This window comes from Berghia stephanieae, chromosome 4 (genome assembly GCF_034508935.2).
Source record: "Berghia stephanieae isolate SIO BIC M18660-M18661 chromosome 4, UCSD_Bste_1.3, whole genome shotgun sequence".
In the NCBI taxonomy this organism is placed as follows: domain Eukaryota; kingdom Metazoa; phylum Mollusca; class Gastropoda; order Nudibranchia; family Aeolidiidae; genus Berghia; species Berghia stephanieae.
In genome coordinates, this window is record NC_088363.1 from 39,845,276 (window position 1) to 39,868,729 (window position 23,454).

General features: G+C 37.1%; 1 protein-coding gene across 3 annotated transcripts in view; it reads left to right on the forward strand.

Moving 5' to 3' along the window:
* LOC144970548 (arylsulfatase B-like) overlaps window positions 1-23,454 on the forward strand; it is a 33,401-nt gene that overhangs the window by 371 nt on the left and 9,576 nt on the right. For 2 of the 3 annotated variants that reach the window (XM_078910307.1, XM_078910306.1), the window contains exons 2-10: window positions 5,858-6,034; window positions 9,192-9,303; window positions 15,712-15,763; window positions 16,242-16,345; window positions 18,262-18,368; window positions 19,079-19,143; window positions 20,421-20,522; window positions 22,027-22,090; window positions 23,126-23,223. In XM_078910307.1, the coding sequence (XP_078766433.1) occupies window positions 5,908-6,034; window positions 9,192-9,303; window positions 15,712-15,763; window positions 16,242-16,345; window positions 18,262-18,368; window positions 19,079-19,143; window positions 20,421-20,522; window positions 22,027-22,090; window positions 23,126-23,223 (831 nt within the window). In that variant the 5' untranslated portion in view covers window positions 5,858-5,907. Of the gene's footprint in view, window positions 1-4,770; window positions 4,875-5,857; window positions 6,035-9,191; window positions 9,304-15,711; window positions 15,764-16,241; window positions 16,346-18,261; window positions 18,369-19,078; window positions 19,144-20,420; window positions 20,523-22,026; window positions 22,091-23,125; window positions 23,224-23,454 lie in introns of those variants that run through there. The other variant, XM_078910305.1, reaches the window with a different exon arrangement.

The window sequence follows — 23,454 nt, forward strand, 5'->3', positions numbered from 1 at the left end:
CATGTTTTGACTTTTACACATTCTGATCACATGACATATGAAAAGTTCTAGCCAGCATGAATAATAAAAAGTAACGATTTTCTTTGTTTAGAACCACGATGGCCGCCATGGTTGGGCGACGTTGTAGCCATCGTTAACATATAGCCTGACACTAGAACCTTCTTGGACTATATTTACGTCATTTTAAAGGTTTGTGCAGCGTCTAGTGAGTTGTCGTTCGTTAGTAGAGCTCAAGGAAACAACTGATTCCATTGGTTGACCTATTGACCAAAACTCACGATTTGTTTTCTTTTGTGGCCAAATAATTGTCTTTTAAAGTCCATTTTTGGTCAGTGTCAGGCTATTGAGAGTATGCGATTGGCTAAGAAGCTCACAACATTGCCATCCGGAAGTATAACGGACCAACACACAAAACTATGTGTAACCATGAACTTTTATAGTCTGGTTAATACGGTTAGGTGATAATTACTCATAAACGCGGATGGCAAAAAAACAATAACAAAGACCTGAGTGACGTCAACTTCGTTCTGTCGATAAGTTAACGATGGCTATGGTCAGGCTCTATATTAACGATGGCTATGGTCAGGCTAGATGTTATCGATGGCTATGGTCAAGACCAGATGTTGACGATGGCTATGGTCAGGCTATTTGTTAATGATGGCTATGGACAGGCTATATATTAACGATGGCTATGGTCAGGCTAGATGTTATCGATGGCTATGGTCAAGACCAGATGTTGACGATGGCTATGGTCAGACCAGATGTTAACGATGGCTATGGTCGGGCTATTTGTTAACGATGGCTATGGTCAGAATAGATGTTAACGATGGCTATGGTCAGACCAGATGTTAACGATGGCTATGGTCAGGCTATTTGTTAACGATGGCTATGGTCAGACTAGATGTTAACGATGGCTATGGTCAGGCTAGATGTTAACGATGGCTATGGTTAGGCTATTTGTTAATGATGGCTATGGACAGGCTAGATGTTAACGATGGCTATGGTTAGGCGAGATGTTATCGATGGCTATGGTCAGACCAGGTGTTAACGATGGCTATGGTCAGGCTATTTGTTATGTTAACGATGGCTATGGTCAGGCTAGATGTTAACGATGTCTATGTCCAGACACTGCTATGTGTATTTTTACGTCATTTTAAAGTCAGTGTACCGCCTAGTTAGTTAACGTTAGTAGTGCTCACCGTGAAAAAGATTCAATTGGTTTAACAGATGAACACAACTCACGATTTGTTTTTTATTTTGTGGTCTTCAACTTGTATTTTGACGTCTAATATTTTGGTCAGTGTCACAACATTGCCATCCGGAAGTAGATAACGGACCGACGCACATAACTATGCTCCACTCATTATTCTTAAAGACTTCGTTAAAGTCCCATGCTTGAGACTTTTTGATAAACCAGGTATCATTTTAATTGATCGATTTTTAAAGGATAAGTTTTCTGGCCGAACTTTATAATACATGATTTTTCAGAATACAAAAGTTTATGAATGCGACATCAATTTACTCCTGTTCAGTTTTTTTTATAGAGAATTAATCCGGCAATTCCCTTTTTTCAGCAAGGATTTATGCTAAGGACATCTCAAACATGTCTAAGATGAAGGGGGATCCAAAGATAGATAGATAGATAGATAGATAGATAGATAGATAGATAGAGAGAGAGAGAGAGAGAGAGAGAGAGAGAGAGAGAGAGAGAGAGAGAGAGAGAGCACATTAGATCAGCACTCGCCTGTGTGACTGACACCAGGTGTGCCAGTTTGACATTCCTAATGCCAAATCCAAAATTTGACATCTTTTGAACTCGTTTAGCACATGAGTTAAAAGATGACTTGAAATTCTATTACTTTTTATAAATTTATTTATCTACTTTTTTTATCTGTTTATTATTTTTGTTCATTTTCCCATGAGTCATTGACATATAATTTTATAAATCCGTCTATTTATTTACACATTGCTCGTGAATTTATTATTTATCTAAATATGTTGCATTCTTTAAACTTTCATTATCATTTTACGATTATAGATTGCATAAAATCATAAACAAATAAATAAGATAAATAACTAGATATATTATAAACTGCCAGTATTAATTTCTGAAAATAAAATCATCACAAATGACATTAAATGAAATTTAAGGTAAAATTTGAACGTTTATAGTCTGGTTAATACAGTATAGTGAGAATTACTGATGTACGCGGATGATGGCAAAAGCAATATGAAAGACCGGAGTAACGTCAAATTCATTCTATCTATATGCTGGTCATCAAAAAAGACCATCAATCCTCGTTCTTCTACGTCCCATTATCCTAACAATCTCCTGGTACTATTAGGTATGCCACCTTATTATTCAATATCTAACCTATTCGTTATTAGTCCTCAGAAGGGCTGGTTAACTCTCTCCTTACCGGTCATTTTCCGGATTTTCCCCAAAACTTCACACCCAACCTATACAAAAATAGATTTATTTCACTCAAACACAATAGCTGTTTGTTCTTGCTATACATATTTTTTTCTTCTAAACGAGTTCTTCAACACAGTGTAAATATACTTTAACTATAGCAAACAATTTTGTTCAAATATTGTGATGTACAAAAGAAACCAGAATGAGAAAAATGGTGGCTGTATTGTAACGAATGTGACGATTTTCCTATGGGTGGTAAGGAGAGGGTTAAATGCACATTTTAAAAAGAATTTTGGAACCGGAAGAGTATAAGGTGTGACGTCACGACTTCTCGGCCCTAATACATGTGTCACCTCCTGGTGTGTTGTGAATGATTGTCGTAATCTATGCTCAGGAAATAAGTGTGGGATGATTTCTCAATGGGAAGACCAAAGACCAGCAGAGTTCACAAATCAGACAATGTTGATAAACAAACCAGTCATAATGACATGAGTAATACAAATTATCAATCAGTTTATCATAGAGTATAATAAGCTAAGAGATTCTACAACGAAATTGCGTGGTTGAATGCACCATGTTTACTGTTTGATCATGTCTGAAAGGAATGTTTTAGGTGTTTTCTTCGTTTTGGGATTGGGGGCGAGGCGGAGGATAAATAATAAAATGTATTTTTAAAATTATTTTGCCGTGTATTTTCGTGTATTTGTTCATAGATATACTTTATTAATAGGGAACAATAGTGTTATGTCAAAATACAGGTTCCATTTTTCTTGGAAGTATGAACCCAGTCCTCTGGAGGATGGGATACATGTCTTGTGCAACTGATTTTCTGGTTTCAGAGTGATGGCATCTAATTTTATAGTCTAAATGAATGCTGGTCGCCAATAAAGATCATCGATTTGCCTTCTTTTACTTTTCAAGTATGACAAAGCCACAAATATTTTTCAAACCCGACCTCCGATGGCTAATGCATGTTTTCATGAAAATTATTGCGAAAAGCACTTTTCAACAAAATGTAAAAAAATTGAAAAGAATTGTTTCTATAGGTTTCTGTACCCAAACTGTCTAAAGTGATCTGAAGTTATAGATGGTATCATTTTTTGATTGGAGAATCTCATTTAAATGTTATTGCTCTCAAAAAATGGGTAAAAACGAAATATTATTAGCCAGCCGGACTGAGACCATCGTTACAGGTAATCACCGGCCTTAGGAGGGAGATTGCACTTTTTAACGGTGCGGCCAAATCAAGGAGGAATGTTTCCAATGCCTCGGTCGGACAAAGGATATAAAAATTCAATTTTAAAAAAATCAATTATCACTAAATTCAATCAATCAGACTATTAACGCGCAATGTTACACATAGGTTTATGTGTTGGTACGTCGTATCCGACGGTCGGACGTTATGAGTATTTTACCTAAACGTAATGCATCAATAACCTTTTTGTTTTCAATCATCATCATGTTTTGCCGTGTTCACTTCAACCCATTCTTTTCTGAATCTTTTGCACCGCGTCTTGTTCCTTTCTGTCCATAACCATTCTGTCAAATCGTCCAATATCTTTGGTCGATGCCGGCGAGTTGCTCATTTTCTTTTCAATTTTTTTTCCATCGCAGGTAAAATTAAACAAAAATAAAATTCTCTCTATTCATCCCATAAGGAAACTTTTTCTCTAGGATCTATTCCAAGGGAAGACTGGAATAACTCAGGCGTCAGCCGCAGTGCAGCGCAGCCAAAAAGACCGTACCGCTGAGCAACGTTGCCCCCTAGGGGGAATAACTCCTTTGCAGACCTGCCAACTACTGCGAAAATTTCGTAGAATTACGAAATTTTGTCTCCAATGAAATCACAAATCAGAAATAATATTTTGAGCTTTAAACAATAGATTGTGAGAAACCGCTCTGAAAATGACATTGTCAAGGACACTGATGAGTCTTGTGTTATCTAGACGGATTATCTCTCAGGCGTGGGCTATTCTATTGTCCTCTGTGGTAAAAATGACCACTTAGTCGTGTCCATGATAATATTTAGAACATTGCACTTCGGTCTATACAGCCGTACTCAGAAAGTAAAAGCCAAACACCAATTAAAAATTTTGGCCAGAAAACTTGGCCTTCAAATTTCGATCGATTAAAATGACCCTCATATTGTCAACATCTCTCAAACCTGGCACTTCGAGGAAGTCTTCACGGAATTCTCAGGTTTAACAGTTTTGGACGAGATGGAGGTCATTTTAATAGATCGATTATTTAAGGACGAGTTTTCTGGCCAAAATATGAAATACGTGTTTTTTCAGTGTCCGATAGTATAGTCATACGATACCACTTTTAAGTATGTGTCAGGTAAGATAACACACTAGACTCAGCCAAATGCTTTATAAATCAAATGATAATCTGTATTGTCGTTTCAAAAATTGACTAGCTGTTGGAAAAACAGCTGGACGTCTAGACGTCTAAATTGGTGAGTTCTAAATGTTTTGAGTAAACCTTTTCGTTGTAGATAGCCTTTTATGACCTTTGGGTATTGTGAGGATTTGAAGTAGTTTCGTTTATAGATTTAAAGTTATCGTATAGAGCTAAATCAATATTCTTACTCCCATTGTTGTTGTTGTTATTATTATTATTATTATTATTATTATTATTATTATTATTATTATTATTATTATTATTATTATTATTATTATTATTATTATTATTATTATTATTATCATTATTGTCATAATTATTATTATTATTATCATCATCATCATCATCATCATCATCATCATCATCATCATCATCATCATCATCATCATCATCATCATTATTATTATTATTATTATTATTATTATTATTATTATTATTATTATTATTATTATTACTTACTTACTTACTTACTTAGGCCGCCCCTTGGGGCGCCCAACATGAGCCACAAGTCTTCGCCATTCTGTCTTGTCCTCCATAAGCGTACGCAGCTCCCGGGTGTTGTCCATTCCTGTGTCATCTAGCAGACAGTCAATGTAGGTTTTATTCTGCCTGCCTCTGCTTCTGGTTCGCTCAGGTGGTTCCCATAGAACAAGACTCTGTCTTCTTTTGGATCTTCGAGGTCACTGGGGGGAGGTCATTGTAGAGCTCTTCATTTGTTATGTGCTCTTTCCAGCTTACATTGAGGGCCATCCTCAGCATGCGGGTGTAGGAGCCTATCATCATTACTTTCATTGTTATTTGCTATTATTAGTTTCAATATTAAGATTATTATTATCATTATTATTATTGTCACAATCATTGTCTTTATGCATACAACAATCAATTTTACCAGCCATCAACATAATTACTATCGTCACAACACAGAACTAAATAATAATGTGAAATTGAATGTAAGCTTCAGTTTAATCACAAAACAGATCAAATGGACGTGTCGGGTTTCCCCTTTATCAACAAAACAATATTATTTATTTCTTCGAGCTTCGAGCAGCAAAATTTACACAACACAGAGAACTGACTTAAGAACGAAAATGGGATCTCCGTGTCCGGAAAGTCTGCCCTTTATCTGGCCTGTTATCCTTGCTGTAGTAGCCATCAACACACTACCAGTACAATGTACACCACCAAACATTGTATTTATCCTGGCTGATGACTTGGGTAAGTTGCTAATCGAACAAGTGTGTATCATGCATGAAAGGTGCCAAAGGTGGCAAAGCAAGAAAGAAAAATACAAGAAAATAGAATTAAAAAACATCCCAAAAAATCAGTCGATCGACCTCGACTGGGGAAATAATCTCAGACCTCTGATTACCGGTAAGACGTGCTACCATTACATAATGATAATGTCTAATGGTAGCACGTCTGACCGGTAATCAGAAGGTTTGAAGTTCGATCACCAGTCGAGGTCGACTGATATTTTGAGATGTTTTTTTTTATTATTAATTTTCTTGTATTTTTCTTTCTTGCTTTGTCTGACACCTTTCATACACACTTGTTCAGTTCTTTATCTTACACCGGTGCCTGCTCGTTAATTTCTTAATTTATTGATAAGTTGCGAATTCTTTCTATTATTACGCGGGATTATGTTTCACCCTACCTCACAAAATATTGCTTTCATTTGAAATAACTGTCTCCTTGTTGCTGCTGTTGTAGTGTGGAGCCCTGGATGGCCAAAGCCATTCCGGCATCGTGTTGGATCGTAACCATCGTTAACATACGGTCAGGCTATAACTTAAAAATGCCAGTCTTTTGCTACAAAAGAAAATAAATCGTGATTTGTATTCAATAGTTCAACCAATGAAATGACTTGTTTCCATGAGCTCTACTGACGACAACTCACTAGGCGGTGCAAAAAACAAATAATGACGTCAAACTGCCAGTCCTTTTGGATTTCAGTGTCAGGCTATAACATAACGATGGCTACTCTACAACCCTTTTATTTGAAGTCATTTTTTTAGTTTTGTGCAACGTCTAGTGAGTTGTCGTTGGTGGACCTCAAGAAAACAAGTGATTCCATTGGTTGAGCTATTGAATACAACTCACGATTTGTTTTCTTTTGCGACAAAGACTTGTCTTTTGACGTCATTTTTTGGTCAGTGTCAGCGTAGCCATCGTTAACTTCTAGCCTGACACTGACCAAAAAAGGACGTCAAAAGACCGGTCTTTGGCCACAAAACAAAACAAATCGTGATTTGTATTCAATAGTTCAACCAATGGGACCACTAGTTTCCATGAGCACTACTAACGACAACTCATTAGGCGGTGCAAAATCCAAATAATGACTTCAAAAGACCAGTCCTTTTGGATTTCAGTGTCAGGCTATAAAATAACGATGGCAACGCTACAACCCTCTAGGACTTTTATTTGACGTCATTTTTTAGTTTTGTGCATCGTCTAGTGAGTTGTCGTTGGTGGACCGCAAGGAAACAAGTGATTCCATTGGTTGAGCTATTGAATACAACTCACGATTTGTTTTCTTTTGCGACAAAGACTTGTCTTTTGACGTCATTTTTTGGTCAGTGTCAGCGTAGCCATCGTTAACTTCTAGCCTGACACTGACCAAAAAAGGACGTCAAAAGACCGGTCTTTGGCCACAAAACAAAACAAATCGTGATTTGTATTCAATAGTTCAACCAATGGGACCACTAGTTTCCATGAGCACTACTAACGACAACTCACTAGGCGGTGCAAAATTCAAATAATGACTTCAAAAGACCAGTCCTTTTGGGTCTCAGTGTCAGGCTATAGATAGTTCGAAGATGACGTCACTCAGGTCTTTGTTATTGTTTTTTGCTATCCGCGTTTATGAGTAAAGCTCACTGAACTGTATTAATCTGACTATAAACGTTCATGGATACACACAGTTTTGTGTGTTGGTCCGTTATACTTCCGGATGGCAATGTTATGAGCTTCTTCGCCAAGCGCATACTATCTATAAGTTCACGATGGCGACGGCTGGATCTCCATTCTGTCACATAGCAGGGCGGGGCATTCAAGGAGCCCGGTTATAGGCCGACATCGCGGAGGGTTCACAACATGGTCAACCGGAATAACTCTGTAGACCCCATACGACAAAAATCGTGTAACATGAATTATAGTTGGTTTCTTACGTGGACTCACAATACCATTGTGAATACCAATACAGAAGGCGAGTGGTCATTGCAAGACAGTTTATGCCCGACATCGGGATGGTCAAGACGTCAACCGGAATAAATCCTTTGTAGACCACTACTTACGACAAAAAATTCGTAGAATAAGAAATATATGGTTATGAAGGAACTCAGATTAATATGTGAACACAAATCAAGCGTTACTAGTGCATAGAGTAAGAGAACTTTTTATTACTGTGTATAAGTTAGAGTGACTATATACAATATATGCACAACTTTAGAAGAAAAGTATAGTAATCAATATGGAAGAAAGACAAGAGTGCATCCTCTTGGAAAGTACTCTCTTAAGTAACTCTATGTATAATCAAACAGTCTGATTCAGACTTAATGAACAATTAAGTCTAATCTTTTGAAAAGAAGCAGTTATAAGTTTGAGGATTTTGACGTGTTAAATGATCATTTTGAGGGTAAATTGTGGATCTATAAAGTAAAGTTTTGTGCTCTTGTTTGTGGTATGACTTTCGCTTTCGGATGGTAAGATCCTGGGTTCGAGTCTTGCTCGGAGCATAGTTGAGTCCTTGGAGAAGGCTCTTTACTCACGTTCTATCACCGTACTCAGGTGTAGAATGAGTACCTGGCAGTCAACAGCGTTGTCTCTGCCCGAAACAAATTGTAATATCGCCTAACGGCCTCATGTCCCGTCCTAAATGTTAAATGTTGCTGTTAGCCAGGGACCCCTTGTAAAGCGCTTTGAACACATTTAGTGGATATTGCGCTATATATACAAAAAGCTCAAAGCACATAATTAAAATGACTGCCATTCTTATCTCCTAAACTACGAATGTTTGAATATTCAAGTAGGCATGCCTACCACCAGCGTTAAGGCGGTGATCCATTAAGTCGTCTTCCTTTATAACTATAGGACAGGGTGGCTCAGCGGTAGGGTCTTTGGTTCGTACCCGAAAGGTACCGAGATCGACTACCCGTCGCTCTGTGTGGCCTCGAGCAAGTCACCTAGCCTTAGCTCACTTTGCGCGGCGCGTTGCACTGCGGCTGACGCCTGGGTTATTCCAGTCTTCCCTTAGAATAGATCCTAAAGAAAAAGTTCCCCTTAAGGATGAATAAAGGGAATTTATTTATTTGTATTTATTATTTATGATTACACATTATGACGCTTTGTTTTCAACCCTAAACCATCATTCTAGGTTGGAACGATGTCGGATTTAACAACCCTGATATCATCTCACCACACATCGATGGTCTCGCGAGGTCAGGGGTCATCCTAAATCAGTCTTACGTCCAGCCTGTCTGCACGCCGTGAGTCAATCTTCTATAATGGTAAAATAAAAGAAATAAATAGAATTATCTTTTGGTCTCATCTAAACCAACCACCGGCAAGCGTGGATCTCAAAAATTCCAAACTACTTGCAAACCCATTTAAAACTTCTTCGGTTATAGATCTTTCAATATAGTTTGACCACAAACGTGCATCATCTTGAGGCCGGTACACGTCTCAATGGTTTCAAAAGGCTTTTGAGGACACGCTTATTAAAAATACTTGGGATCATCGGTATATACATACATACATATATAAATATATATATAATATATATATATATATATATATATATATATATATATATATATATATTATATATATATATATGGGCCAAGGTCAAAAGGTGCCCGTCTGATACCAGTGTTAAGAAAATTTGATTTTTACTTAATTATGGGCTGTTTTCATTGGGTTAATGCTTGTAATCAATTGATAATGTAAAGAAGAGATAAAACAAAATTCAACAGAATATGAAATAAACAACTTGAAAGTCAAATTTGAATGCAGTTTGGCATGTGCTTAAAACGAGGTCAACGCATCACCTTTTTAGAAAGCATGTAGAAATTAACTGTGATGTTTTAGCTCACATGATTGAAATTTGACTAATAGTATAAAGTCAAAATTTACTTTTAAACGCAATTGCAGTATATTACATATCTGATTAAGTTTCATATAGAGTTCTTAAAAAGTTGGTATTGCTTGTGACCTTTGGTGTCATCAAACACAGCACAATACTTAGACTCGACACGAAACTGTAAAGCTCATATTTAATGGTTATAAAATGTTTTATTATGAGGAAAAGCATAGATTTTCCTTCTGAACTCAAATCTTGGAGTTAATGTATTCCGTTTTGCTGATATTGAGGTTTATTGGTTTTGGTGTCACATGTCACAAGCAACACGGCATGCGTGAACACGTTGAAGTTTGTTTCGTTAAATGGCGATTCACAATTTTGATCCACCCTTCTTATCAGCCTTTGAAGTGCAGCACTTTCAGTTGCCTTTCCAGCAAGGCTCCATGCAGAAAAGGTAAGTTGAACTTTGGTGTCATCGCTATTTTACATTGTCACAAGCAACACTTGATATTGGATATTACAAAGTGCCATCAAAAAATTATGTTTTCATCTGTTATTCTACTTACAAATATGATATTATGACATCTCATCTGAGACTGTGATTTGACACAATTAATCATTTCCTTGTAATTCTAATTTTTTTTATGTTTCAGGGTTGTATGAATCAAATAAAAGACAAAACTCAAGCTTTTGACGAATCCAGATAAATAGAAGGGTTGTCAAGAAATTTGATTTGTTTTACTATTAACACAATAAATTACTACAAACAAGCAGATTTGAGCAGTAGGGTGATGTTATCGTCTGGTTACATGAATTCATTACCATGGCTGATATTTATCTAGAGTTTGTGTGACTTCTGATACTTTTTGTGACAATTGGTGTCATTGGTTAACATGTCACAGTTGACACTTAAGTTTGAAGTTTCTAATGTATTTCTGTTTTCATGTTCTTCAAAGCTTGAAATGTCATTGAATTCCATTTTAACAGACTGTATTACATTTGTTCAGTTGCTATTCTTGATCTATTGAGGCAAAATAGAGTTCTAGTGTCGATTTTGACCCAATTAATAGCAATAATGGTTTTACTAATTTCTAAGTATATTTCCAATTTGAAAGAATTTAGTTTCTTAACATATTATTGAATTTCGTTTTAGTATAATTGACTGTTGGTTTGGATGGTCATCTGATTTGCGGTTATTATGCTTTTTTAACTGAAAATAATGATATAGTATGGACGAAAGTGTGATTTGGTGTTGCTTGTATAAGTAATGGTGTCACCGGTCTTATGTCACAAGTCACATTCAGATGCTCTATTTTCCATTATATGTCTATTTTTGAAGTCTTTGGTTTCTGAAATATTATTAAATTCCATATTTACCTGAAGTTATTACACTGGTTTGACTGAAATTAATGATATATTGTCGAAATTGCAATTTGGTATTGCTTGTGACAGAAGTAATGGTGTCATCGGTCTAATGTCACAAGTGACACAATGTCGCTAAATAAGATATCGATGGCCCCTCTGAGGTAGCGTTTTGCCAATCCGCTGATCTAACCTCTGATGTCAACTTCAGAGATAAGCGCGACCTCTTATTCTTTGGTCTCAAGATGATGAAACCTCTGATGTTAGTTCAGAGTTCAAGGGAGACGAGAAGTACTTTCAAGCAATCAAAACACGTCATGTAAATGATGTATAATTTGTTTTCGTGGATTAGAAAGAATGATTGTGTTTTTAACGACAAAATCAATATTTCATTTTACTGTTAATAGGGTTGTATTGACATTGGACTCTATAATTTTGAGCATCAATAAATATCACAGCTGCTAAATAATTGTCAATTTCTAAAGTCATGATGCGACTGAACTTCAAGCCTATTATCTCCCGGTTATGCTTTACTAGTAAATATAATATACGAAATAATGATTGGGTATTTAAAAAGATAATACGCCGATCACCTGTTCTCCCTATCTCTATTAATTTAAAATAACACAGCTCGATCATGGCAATCACCCTATTAAATCACGTCATCCCTATGACATGTCTACCTGATGCTATGCTGATATCATACCACCATTTAAACCCCTACCCATCCTGTCCAACAAACAACAAAGATCTTTTGATTTTTTTTTTAAAGAAAAAGAAAAAGCTAAACAAACAAAACAAACAAACAAACAAACAAACAAACAAACAAAAAACAACAAAACTAAAAAAATAAAAATAACATTGAGCATTTATATAGCGCAATATCCAGTAAACGCGGTCAGGGCACTTCGCAAAGGGTCCCTGGCCAGCAGCAATAACTAACAAATAGGGCGGAACATGGTGCCTGTAAAGAGATATTATTATTTTTCCAACAGAGACAGTGCTGTTAACGCCTGATACTCATTTTACACCTGGGTACGGCTTGATAATGTGGTTTAAGAGTCTTTTCCAAGGACTCAGTTATGCGCTGCTCAGAGCGGGACTCGATCCCAAGACACCTTCTAATGAGGGAGAGTGTTATACCACAAGACCACATAGTTGCACTATTTTGATTATTGATGAAGTTGGTTTTTTTAAAATGCCATTACACTCCAAGGGTTTATCTAGGCCTATTGATCCGATTTCAAATCCAAGTCCAAAACAAAGGGTAAAAATGTTCCTCTTCAAAGAGAAAGAATGATGGTGGAGATGACAAAACGGAAAGCTTCGTCAGAGAGGCCCTATCCAGCATAAAATCGATCGAATGAAATTAGAGAGTCAACGGATAGTAAATGGAACCTCCAAGACATCAGTGTCAAACATTCTAAAGCCGACCCTTGATTATAGTTTTGACTTTGGTTCAAAGAGATCGGCTGCACCACATAACATCTTTACTGATGAGGCGGACAATTAGAGGTATTAAAGGTATATAACACTTTTTATTCACTCGGAATTAGAAAAAAAACAACCCAAAAACGATAGTTATCTGAATGTTTTTTGTGTAGTGGGAAAACTGTTGGTATGTACGAGACGAATCTAAAAATGATAATATCGATAAATAATCAAGGACGATTTGTTCGAATTGTTATGCAAATATTTCTTATTCCGTTCTGAGTTTTAAAAAAAATTGAGAATGATAAATCTCTTAAGTGAAACAATTCTGAATGTTAATCAAATATGTATTAAATCTAATTTTCTAATTATCTTATTTATTGCATCATCTTATATTTGGTATATTATAACAATAAATTTATTGGATGGAATGCTTCGTTCCTGTTTATAGACCAGACTCCAAAATACAAGCACAAGCTGACCAGAATAATCGACCTCGGCAAACCTGCCTCATCACAATACACGAACAACTATCGGACACCATTTGGTCAAGCTTTTCACAGAAAATTGTTGATCAAGGCATTGCCAATATATTTCCATGAATAATAGGTTATGAAGACTTATCGTTTTTACAGGTTTAGCTTTGTTTGTTTGTTTGTTTCGCTTTGTTTTGTCTTGTTTTATGCTTACCAGACCATTGGTTATAGGTAAACAAATCGTAACAGTACATTTCTTTTTCATTCTGGTAACTAATTTTAAAGACTTGATATTAGGTATTTGCATATTCATTAAAAGTGCAGAAAGAATACCAAGAGAAATGGACAAGGCATTCAACAATAGACCTAACGATAGAGAAGTTGTGGAGACACTACAGGTCATTTCAAACACGAACCACTTGGATACAACAGATGACCAAATTGTGAACGTGACTGCTCGGCTAATTACATGTAACAAAATTAGTGCCAAACAAAATAACACAGACTGGAATGTTATGTTAGAAGAAAATATGATTCATCAAAGAAATATGTTGAAAAGGAAGCGAAGCTATTGAAAAAAAGAGGTTGCAAGGGAAGAGGAACGAGTTGTATCGAAGTAACAGAGGAAGACAGACAGCATTATTTTCAAGCCAAGAAAAGACAATTGCGATGAATGCGTCAAACACTAAGGTGCAAATGTCGATGAAATGGCATGGAATTCTCATCGTGAATATTGGACGACAGCAGCTTCTAATGGTTGTGGCAAAAATAAAAGGATAAAGCTGAACGAGGAGAGTTTATTAATCTTATATTGATCTACAGGCTGATTTATTATCTACATCAATCCAAGCCTCTGCTGTTTACTACATGGCCAAATTGATGAGGCAGGTCTGACCGCCAACGAGTTGTCTCTACAACTACTTATGCGCAAAATTAACAGCTCGTTCTTACACCAAAATAATAATCTCCACCGATGGTATAGAAACGTGATGTCAAAAATGTTGAGTTTATTTATATGGAAGCAAGGCGCCACAGTTGTACAAAAGTATTTATTTAGAGAAAGGACATATTCAGATTGTATGCGACTCAATAAATGCAGGAATTGAACGAAAGTTGACATTTTCACTCCATCTAACTACAAAACAATTATTTTTTAAACCTCTCACATGACAGAACACAGCACTCCATACAAGCTACAGTACATTACTTGACATACAAATGCTTCCTGCCATTTGATGAAGTAACACCTTAACCACAAACAGGCCAGGAATTATGGTAGCATTCCCAACTTTTACTGACATAAGAGCAGTTAGTTGTGAACCATTCTGTTTGAACCCAACCATCAGGACAACTGGGATCTGCTTCCCCGATCAATGAGTGATGGAAGAGCAACTTCTAATGATCACCGATGCAGGTTTACACCAGTCAGAGGAAGATCTCCTTAGAGAAATACAACCATCTCCAGCAGATAAAACCAACTTTGCCAAAAGATGCCCATGAATTTTACAATTTGCACACTGATTGGCACCCCATTAAGATCATTGTACTTGAGTTGTAACTTACTTAGTCTCCATTAGAAATTGGTTCGTGTTAAATACAATGAAATATAGATTGTGTTTATAGTTCATGTTGAATATCTGAAAACCATGATTGATATTTTTACCAAACAAAAAAAAATACCCCCCCCCCCGCCCACAAATACACACACACGCACACACACACACACACACACATATATATATATATATATGTGTGTGTGTGTGTGTGTGTATACATCATGATCCATCGTGGCTTTGTGCTCATGATGTTGTTGATTGTGTCTTGTTGTTTATAACTTACTAAATAAAGTTTCATACTTAACAAATATCATTTGGTTATTGCGCTTTTTGTCTCATTTTGGTGTCACCGGTCACAAGTGACACCAGCAACCTATAGGCTTTGTTGACGTTATTATAATGCGTTTGACCGTAATGTTATCTAAAGGGCCTTTGATTCATGACGTACAGGGTTTTTGCTACATATATAGAAACATAAATGGACTATTATGTCACTTTTATTTTGAGAAAAAAAATTGGCACCTTTTGACCTTGGCTCATATGTATTTATATATGAGTGTTGGTGGGAACTTGTAGGTACGAGAGTACTCAGTAATGTTGTTTAGAGCATATAGAATTAAACAAGGCTTAGAACTTCTTCAATCTCTTTCCAGTTTTTTGATTGATAGGCTAAGGCCGAGTCATCAGCGTATCCAAGTTTGAGTGCTTCGCAGTTTGGCATGTAGGAGATATAGACATTGAAGAAAGTTAGTGCCAAAACTGAATCTAGTGGTACCCCATTTTTAATTTTGCGTGTTTTGCTTTTGTTTTCTCCCAACATGACATGGAATTGTCTTGTGCCAGTCATGGTAGACAGCAGTTTGATACATCAAAATCAATAAATAATGTTCCCCCTCTCTCTCTCTCTCTCTCTCTCTCTCTCTCTCTCTCTCTCTCTCTCTCCATCTTTATTTCATTACTCCTTAATCCCCCCATTTTTGGTTCCTTCAGGTCACGTGCTGCTGTGATGACAGGAGTCTATCCATTCCGACTTGGGCTCCAGGTTGGTTTCAACTCATTTTATTGGTTGTTCATGCATTTTATAGTTTACTTGAGTACTGTATACCAATTTCCCTTTTGGGAATAAATAATGATAAGAACAATAACAATAATGATAATATCAATACAACTGCTACTAATAATAATAATAATGATGATGGTGATGATGATGATGATGATGATGATGATGATGATGATGATGATGATGATGATGATGATGATGATGATGATGATGATGATGATCATCATCATCATCATCATCATCATCATCATCATAATCATCGTCATCATCATCACCATTATCGTCATCATCATCAAAATCATCATCATCATCATCATCATCATCATCATCATCATCATCATCATCATCATCATCATCATCATCATCATCATTATCGTCATCATAATCTTTCTATCATCATTACTACCTTATAAAATGTTCCCACCCCACCCCTTTTTCTATCTCACGTATCCAATTCCAGCACTTGGTGATTATGCCCCAGCAAGCCGTGTGCGCCCCTCAGAACAGGACGTTCCTTCCAGAAGTCCTAAAGGCAGCAGGCTATGCCACACACGCCGTGGGAAAGTAAGTAAGACTTTAACGTTTTGATTGACTTGGCACACGGTTTTAACCTGGCTGTTAAATGGCCGTACTCTGGAACAAGGAAAAAATGTTGGCCAGAAAATCCGTCTCTCAAATATCGATCAAATTTAAATGACTCTCATTTTGGCAATAACTCTCAAACCTGGACCTCGTGAGGAAGATTTTTCATACAATTTCTCGTCTTTTTAACGTCAAGTTGAATTTTCGACACCTGTTCCACCTCGACCTAATACATGCGATGGGAATAAAGGATCACGCATTATAGGGAATGAGATTAGCGGAAGAGTAGCGTCCCTTGATTGGACGTCACCTTACAGAGAGAACGTCAAAATGGTTTTTCACATGCGTTTCTCTCGTCCTCGCTTTTGGTGAAGTGTCTCATTTCGCTTTCACCGGAAGCGAGAACGAGAGACGCATGCGCACAACCAACATGACGTTCTCGCTCTCTCTAATAACTTTTCCGCCGGTGACGTCCAATCAAGGGACGCTACTTCTCCGCTAATCTCATTCCCTATAAAGTATAAATTAAATTAATTTATTGTTTGTTTGTTTGTTTGTTTTGTGTGTGTGTTTTTTAAATAAAGAATGAATGTCATTATTTTGATGTTCTTAATCAATCAATCAGTTAATCAACAAACAAATACTGAATCAACCGCATTCTATTTAATCAGTCAGTCAATCTTGTAACAAAGCTTCAGTCGGTCCATCAACTGTCAAGTCATTAGTATAATAAATAACACAATAATAAAGTAACAATAAATGTGACCCACCGGTATTATGTGGGGGTGAACAAGGTGCAGGAAATTTTATTAAAGGCCTCAATAGCCTTCAACAGTCATGACGTCACTTCCCTCGTAATGACGGATAGCAACTTAGTAACTGGTTCTAAACTATCGGAGCATTGGAGGACGCCCATCTGAAATATTTCTCCTACGAGCATAAAAGTGTATCCAGAGGAGAAAAACATTATAAATCTGATCATGTTTTGACTTTTATGATCACATGACATCTGAATTAGTTCTGGCCAGCATGAAGAATAAAAAGTACCGATTTTCTTTGTTTAGAACCAAGCTGCTCGTTGCTGGACGGACGTGACATCAGACTATTGAATACTATTATGGAACTTGGGGTTTGTTTCTCTTCGTTGTGGTGGTGAAAACGATAATTCAGAAAAGTGAGTGGAGCAGGCACGTATGTTGATAATATCAAAAAACCAAGTGAGTGCCAAAAGACAATAGAGAATAAAAAACGGAGACGATGAGGGCTTGAACCCACGACCTTATTGGTACGACAACTCAGCCCAGCCGTGAGAGTGTAGATCTACAATGAAAGCCATCTCATTCCTAAATTCAGTTTTTTCCCGGTCCTATCCTATCCATCCCGACATAATACCGTTTTGTGACGGTGGATCACAATTTCTCTGTTGCTTATTCTATTTGAAATAATAAAAAAATAAAATAAATAAATAAATAAATAAACCTGAGCTTTTACAAAGGGCCCCTGATCAGCAGCAACACAAAACATGTAGAACAAGACATGACTCCTGTTCGGCGATATTACAATTTTATTTTTGACAGACACAACGCTGTTTAACGGCCAGGTACTCATTTTACACCTGAGTACGGTGAGAGAATATAAGTAAAGAGCCTTTTCGAATGACTTAACTGTAACTATGTGCCGAGCGAGGCTCGAACCCAGCACCTTCGTATCAGAAAGCGGGTGTCATACCACATGACCACATAGCCGCACAACATAATATATCATCACATTAATTAATTGGAAAACAATCTGAGTTTATAATGCCATGTTGCCAGTCAGTATACTATGCTACGAATCAATGATATTACATATTATGCATTTTACATCATACAAGTTTTCTTCTTTGTTGTCAATCACAGGTGGCATCTTGGATTCTGTAACAAGAAATGTACTCCTACCTACCGCGGGTTCGATTCCTTCCTGGGCCTCTATAATGGGATGGAGGACTACTACACCAAGGAAGTCGGTGAGATGTCGGATTAAATATTTATGCAAGTTAATTCACGTAAATGGCTAACTTTGATCGGTTCTTAATACGCTTCAACAGTCGTAACGTCACTTCCCTGTAATGACGCATGGTAATTTAGTAACTGGCTATAAATTATCGGAACAATGGCGGACGCCTTATGAAATATTTCTCCGACGAGCATAAAAGCGTATCCAGAGGAAAAAAAACCCATTATAAATCTGATCATGTTTTGACTTTTACACATTCTGATCACAAGACATATGAAAAATTCTAGCCATCATGAAGAATAAAAAGTACCGATTTTCTTTCTTTAGAATCACGATGGCTGCTGTTGTTGGGCGACGTGACATCAGACTATTGAATCCAATTCAGCATTGATGCTTCCCATGTTGGAGAGAGGGGATGGGGGGGGGGGGGGGAAGGGGTCCCGATTAATCAGTTGGTAGAGTTGGTAGAAAATGTTATTATCTTGATCATCCTTATCAACATCATGATCATCATCAGCATCGGCTGGGTCATCAGCATCATCCTAGTCTTCGTCAAATCATATCAACATCATCAACATCATCATCATTATCTATATCATCATCATCATCATTAGCATTATCATCATCATCATCATCATCATCATCATCATCATCATCATCATCATCATCATCATCATCACCATCATCATAGCCATCTTTTATTTATTTTTTAATTTCCAGCTGGGGGTTTTGACTTCCGTGATAATGAGGAGCTGGCCCACTCTTATGCTGGAAATTACTCTGTGGTAAGGGATACAATCGACGTGCACTTATCCGAAGGTCTGATTACCCAATTCCTTATGGACTCATTGTTGTATAATGGAAATCTAAAAAAAAATGACACAAAATATTGTCCATTACAACAATGTTGAACTAAGCCCATAATTACGTTCAGATGTCATACCTGCATATATGTATACGACATTAATAATGTGTATAGTTTTGTGTAAAAAACAACAAAATAATAGATTAATAACTCTCAAGTTCTGATTAAACACAACAACACAATAATATTATTCCGATAAATGCAAGGATCAACCTGTACTTCATTTCATTCAATTCATAGATATACGCTATCAATACATGTTTCTGTGTCTTTCCCTGGGATCCTTAGCAAATGAAACAATGCGAAAGTATTGTTATACACCAAAAAGTGTAAGATAAAAGGTGGAAGCGAAGTGGCCGAGTGGTTAAGGCATTGCATGCAGTGACCCAGAAGGTCTCGGATTCCAGCCCCCTTTCAAGCACTTTCATTTTTATCCTTGGGCAAGATTATTAACCCCCAATTTGCTTGCTTGGACAACATGGGTGATTCCTGTTGACATTAGACATCTTGTTTGATGAATTATTTATATTCCTTCGTGGAATGCCTAGGCGACGATATCTAATGATGTCGTGTGTGTAATCTAGATAGCTTAGTTGCTTCACATATAAAATGACCAAGTGTATCGTTTCGGGCGCAGTCGAAATATTGTCCGACCCTACTTTGTGCTATGTGGTCTTGTGGTATGACATTCGTTTTCGGATCGGAAGGTCCTGGTATCGAGCCTCACTCGGCGCATTGTTGAGTCCTTGAAAAAGGCTCTTTACTCACATTCTCTCACCGTACTCGGTAGTAAAATGAGTAAAATGAGTACCTGGCCGTTAACAGCGTTGTCTCTATCAGAAAAAATTGTATTATCGCCCAATGAAACAGTAACACAAGACTTGCTTGACTGTCAACCACAAGAAGACCTGAGATGTACATTCCTCCCACCAGATCCATGCATCAGTAGCACACGGTATACTCACCTGGAACAAGTAAAAACACGTTTAACCTCTACGTCATGGGACAAGATCAAAGGGCTAGAGATCAAGTGGTCGTTGGTTCGGATAAGTAAGTAAGTAAGTAAGTAAGTAAGTAAGTAAGTAAGTAAGTAAGTAAGTAAGTAAGTGGATATTGTCCTATATAAAAGCTCAAGTTTTGTGGGTTTATTTTTTCAAAAAAGTATATTGCACTTTCTTATAAATATTTCATCTCTAGTATCAATACAGTGAGAGAATACGTAAGATCATCGCCACCCACGATACCAGCAAACCTTTATTCCTCTACCTGCCGTTCCAGAATGTTCACACACCACTACAGGTTTGGAATTCATCATTACTATCGCCAACATCATCATCATCATCATCATCATCATCATCATCATCATCATCATCATCATCATCATCATCATCATCATTATCACCATCATCATCATTATCAGGTGGGGCAGCGTGGGTCAGCCGTAAGGTCTTTGCTTCGTACTAGACAGGTACTGAGCCCGAATACCCTCTGCTCGCACTGCTGAGCTCTGCTGACGCCTGATTTGTTCCTGTCTTCCCTTGGAATAGAACATAAAGACGAAAAATTTCCCGTATGGTATGAATAAAGGGAATATTATTTTATTTTTATCATCCTTATCATCAGCATTATTATCTATAGCAGCATACAAGTAATCATTATAATTAGAGCCATCACCGTCGCGGTTGCCATCATCAATATTATATTTCTTTTAACTTTAAGATCTGATTTACGAATACAGAGAAGTCGCATTTCCATAATTCAGGGGAAAACACTGCTATATTTTTTGGTCGTTTATTTAGTACCTTAAGTAGTAACATTCTTGCTTGCCTCATAGAACAATATCCTTAATGCTTTGAAACTTCAAATATGTGACCCATCGTCTCAAAACGTATTAATCTGGGATGAACAAGATTCCGAAATGTCAATTTTAAGCTTAACTGGTCAAGAAAAGGAAATTTCGGTTTTCAGCACTTTAATATTCTATATTTTTTCAATAATCCACACATGGACTCAACCCAAGTCTGACGTTTTTGGTCATTGATTCTGTTCTCAACACTTTGATCATCCCAACTTCATACCGTTTTGAGGTGGCGGGTCACCAATTATCAGGTGATTTTAATGTGTTAACTAGATTTCTTGGGAGTGTTAACTTATTTTCTATAGATAGTTCGAAGATGACGTCACTCTGGTCTTTGTTATTGTTTTTTGCCATCCGCGTTTATGAGTAATGCTCACTGAACTGTATTAACCTGACTATAAACGTTCATGGATACACACAGTTTTGTGTGTTGGTCCTTTATACTTCGGGACGGCAATGTTATGAGCTTCTTAGCCAAGCGCATACTATCGATATGAATGTGACTTTACAAGGTTTGAAAGATACATCTTCATTTGTTCTTTTATATGCTATTGAGCTTTTAAAATTGATCTTTATGTAGCGCAAAATCCACTAAATGTGCTCAAAGCGCTTTACAAGGGACCCCTGGTCAACAGCAACATTTAACATGTAGGACGGGACATGCCGCCTGTTAGGCGATATTACAATTTTTCGGACAAAGACAACGCTGTTAACGGCCAGCTACTCATTTTACACCTGAGTACGGTGAGAGAAAGTGAGTAAAGAGCCTTTTCCAAGGACTCAACTATGCGCCGAGCGCGAGGCTCGAACCCAGGACCTTCCGATCCGAAAGCGAGTGTCATGCCACAAGACCACATAGCACGCTATACGGTATGTATTTTATCCTTGTCTCCATATTTCAATCGTTTTCTCTACATCCATGTATATAATTCCATCACCGTACAGGTACCCCAGAAATATCTGGACATGTACCCCAATATCACTGACTCAGACAGGAAGACATTCAGCGGTAAGATTTGATAGATATTCTCTTGTCATAATTGGTAAACAACCTACGAGTAATCACCCTTCAAGAGGCACTCATGCCACTCATCTCTCTGAAATCGCCATTTAAAAATGAACATCTATATATAGCGCAGTTTCACATGTTTACCATGCTCAATACGCTTTAAAATATTTCATTTAGTTACGCGGCCGGCCATATAAAGATATCAAAGTGACAAATTAAGGAATGGACTTTGTCGGGCGAGTCGCGCACTGTTTCATACATTTTTTTCTCTCTAGATCTTTCTTTTTGGCCATATGTGACCCGCTGCCTCAAATCGGTATTAAGTCGGGATGATCATCAGACTTGGGTTGAGTCCATGTATGTATTATTGATGAAAAAATATAGAATTTTAAAGTGATGAAAACCGAAATTTCGTTTTCTTGACCAGTTAAGCTTAAAATTGACCTTTCAGCATCTTGTTCATCCCGACAGAATCCCGTTTTGAGACGATGGGTCACTCATGGCATTTTAAGATCTATGTAACCTTTTTTCCATTCCATACGTTCCAATGGCCTGTTAGGCGTTCTTTTGTACATACACTCTCGCAATACCATTCATTGTCTCTGTAGCTGTTACGTCATTTCCTCTGAAATTAGCATTTATCTTTATTAATGTTATTCTATCAATAGACTTTTAAACAACAATTAAATGTGCATTGTGAGACAACGCTCATTAAACATAATCCACAATGTGTAGTCATATGTAAATATTTAAATTCCTGGCTGATAACAGCAATGTTTCAGTCGAAAACAGAATGTAACATCGCCTAATAGACTCCATGCCTCGTCCTGCATTTTAAGTCTCGACAATGGCTTTTGACCATGTTAAATAGCTTAAATACCAGAACCAGCGTCTAGTTGAGCTCTTGCCCTTCGATCTTGTGCCATGAAGTTAAGGGACTTTTTTTAAAAGTCCGGAGCACAGTTATTACAAATTGCTCTATACATAAGCTCATGTTTTTTCTTTACCTTCTCTTCTTCATACATTTTTCTCCAGGCATGGTGACAGCTCTTGACGATGCCATTGGTGATCTGGTGAATTCTCTAAAAATGAAAGGCATTTATAACAACACAATCATTGTGTTTTCTGGTGATGTAAGTGGACATAATAGTATTATGCCCTTATTGGGCGGCAGTGGAAGAGGGGGGGGGGGGGGTTGGAGGCATATCATTTCCTTTGTGACTAAATGCGCATTAAAAACCAATAACTCACGATCATGAGTCATCATCGTTGTTTATGATCCGCTCTCAAAGAGATGACGCCAGTGTTTTAAGATGGTTGCTTATTATGTATTATAACTCTCATATAGGCACCTAGCAAAAAGT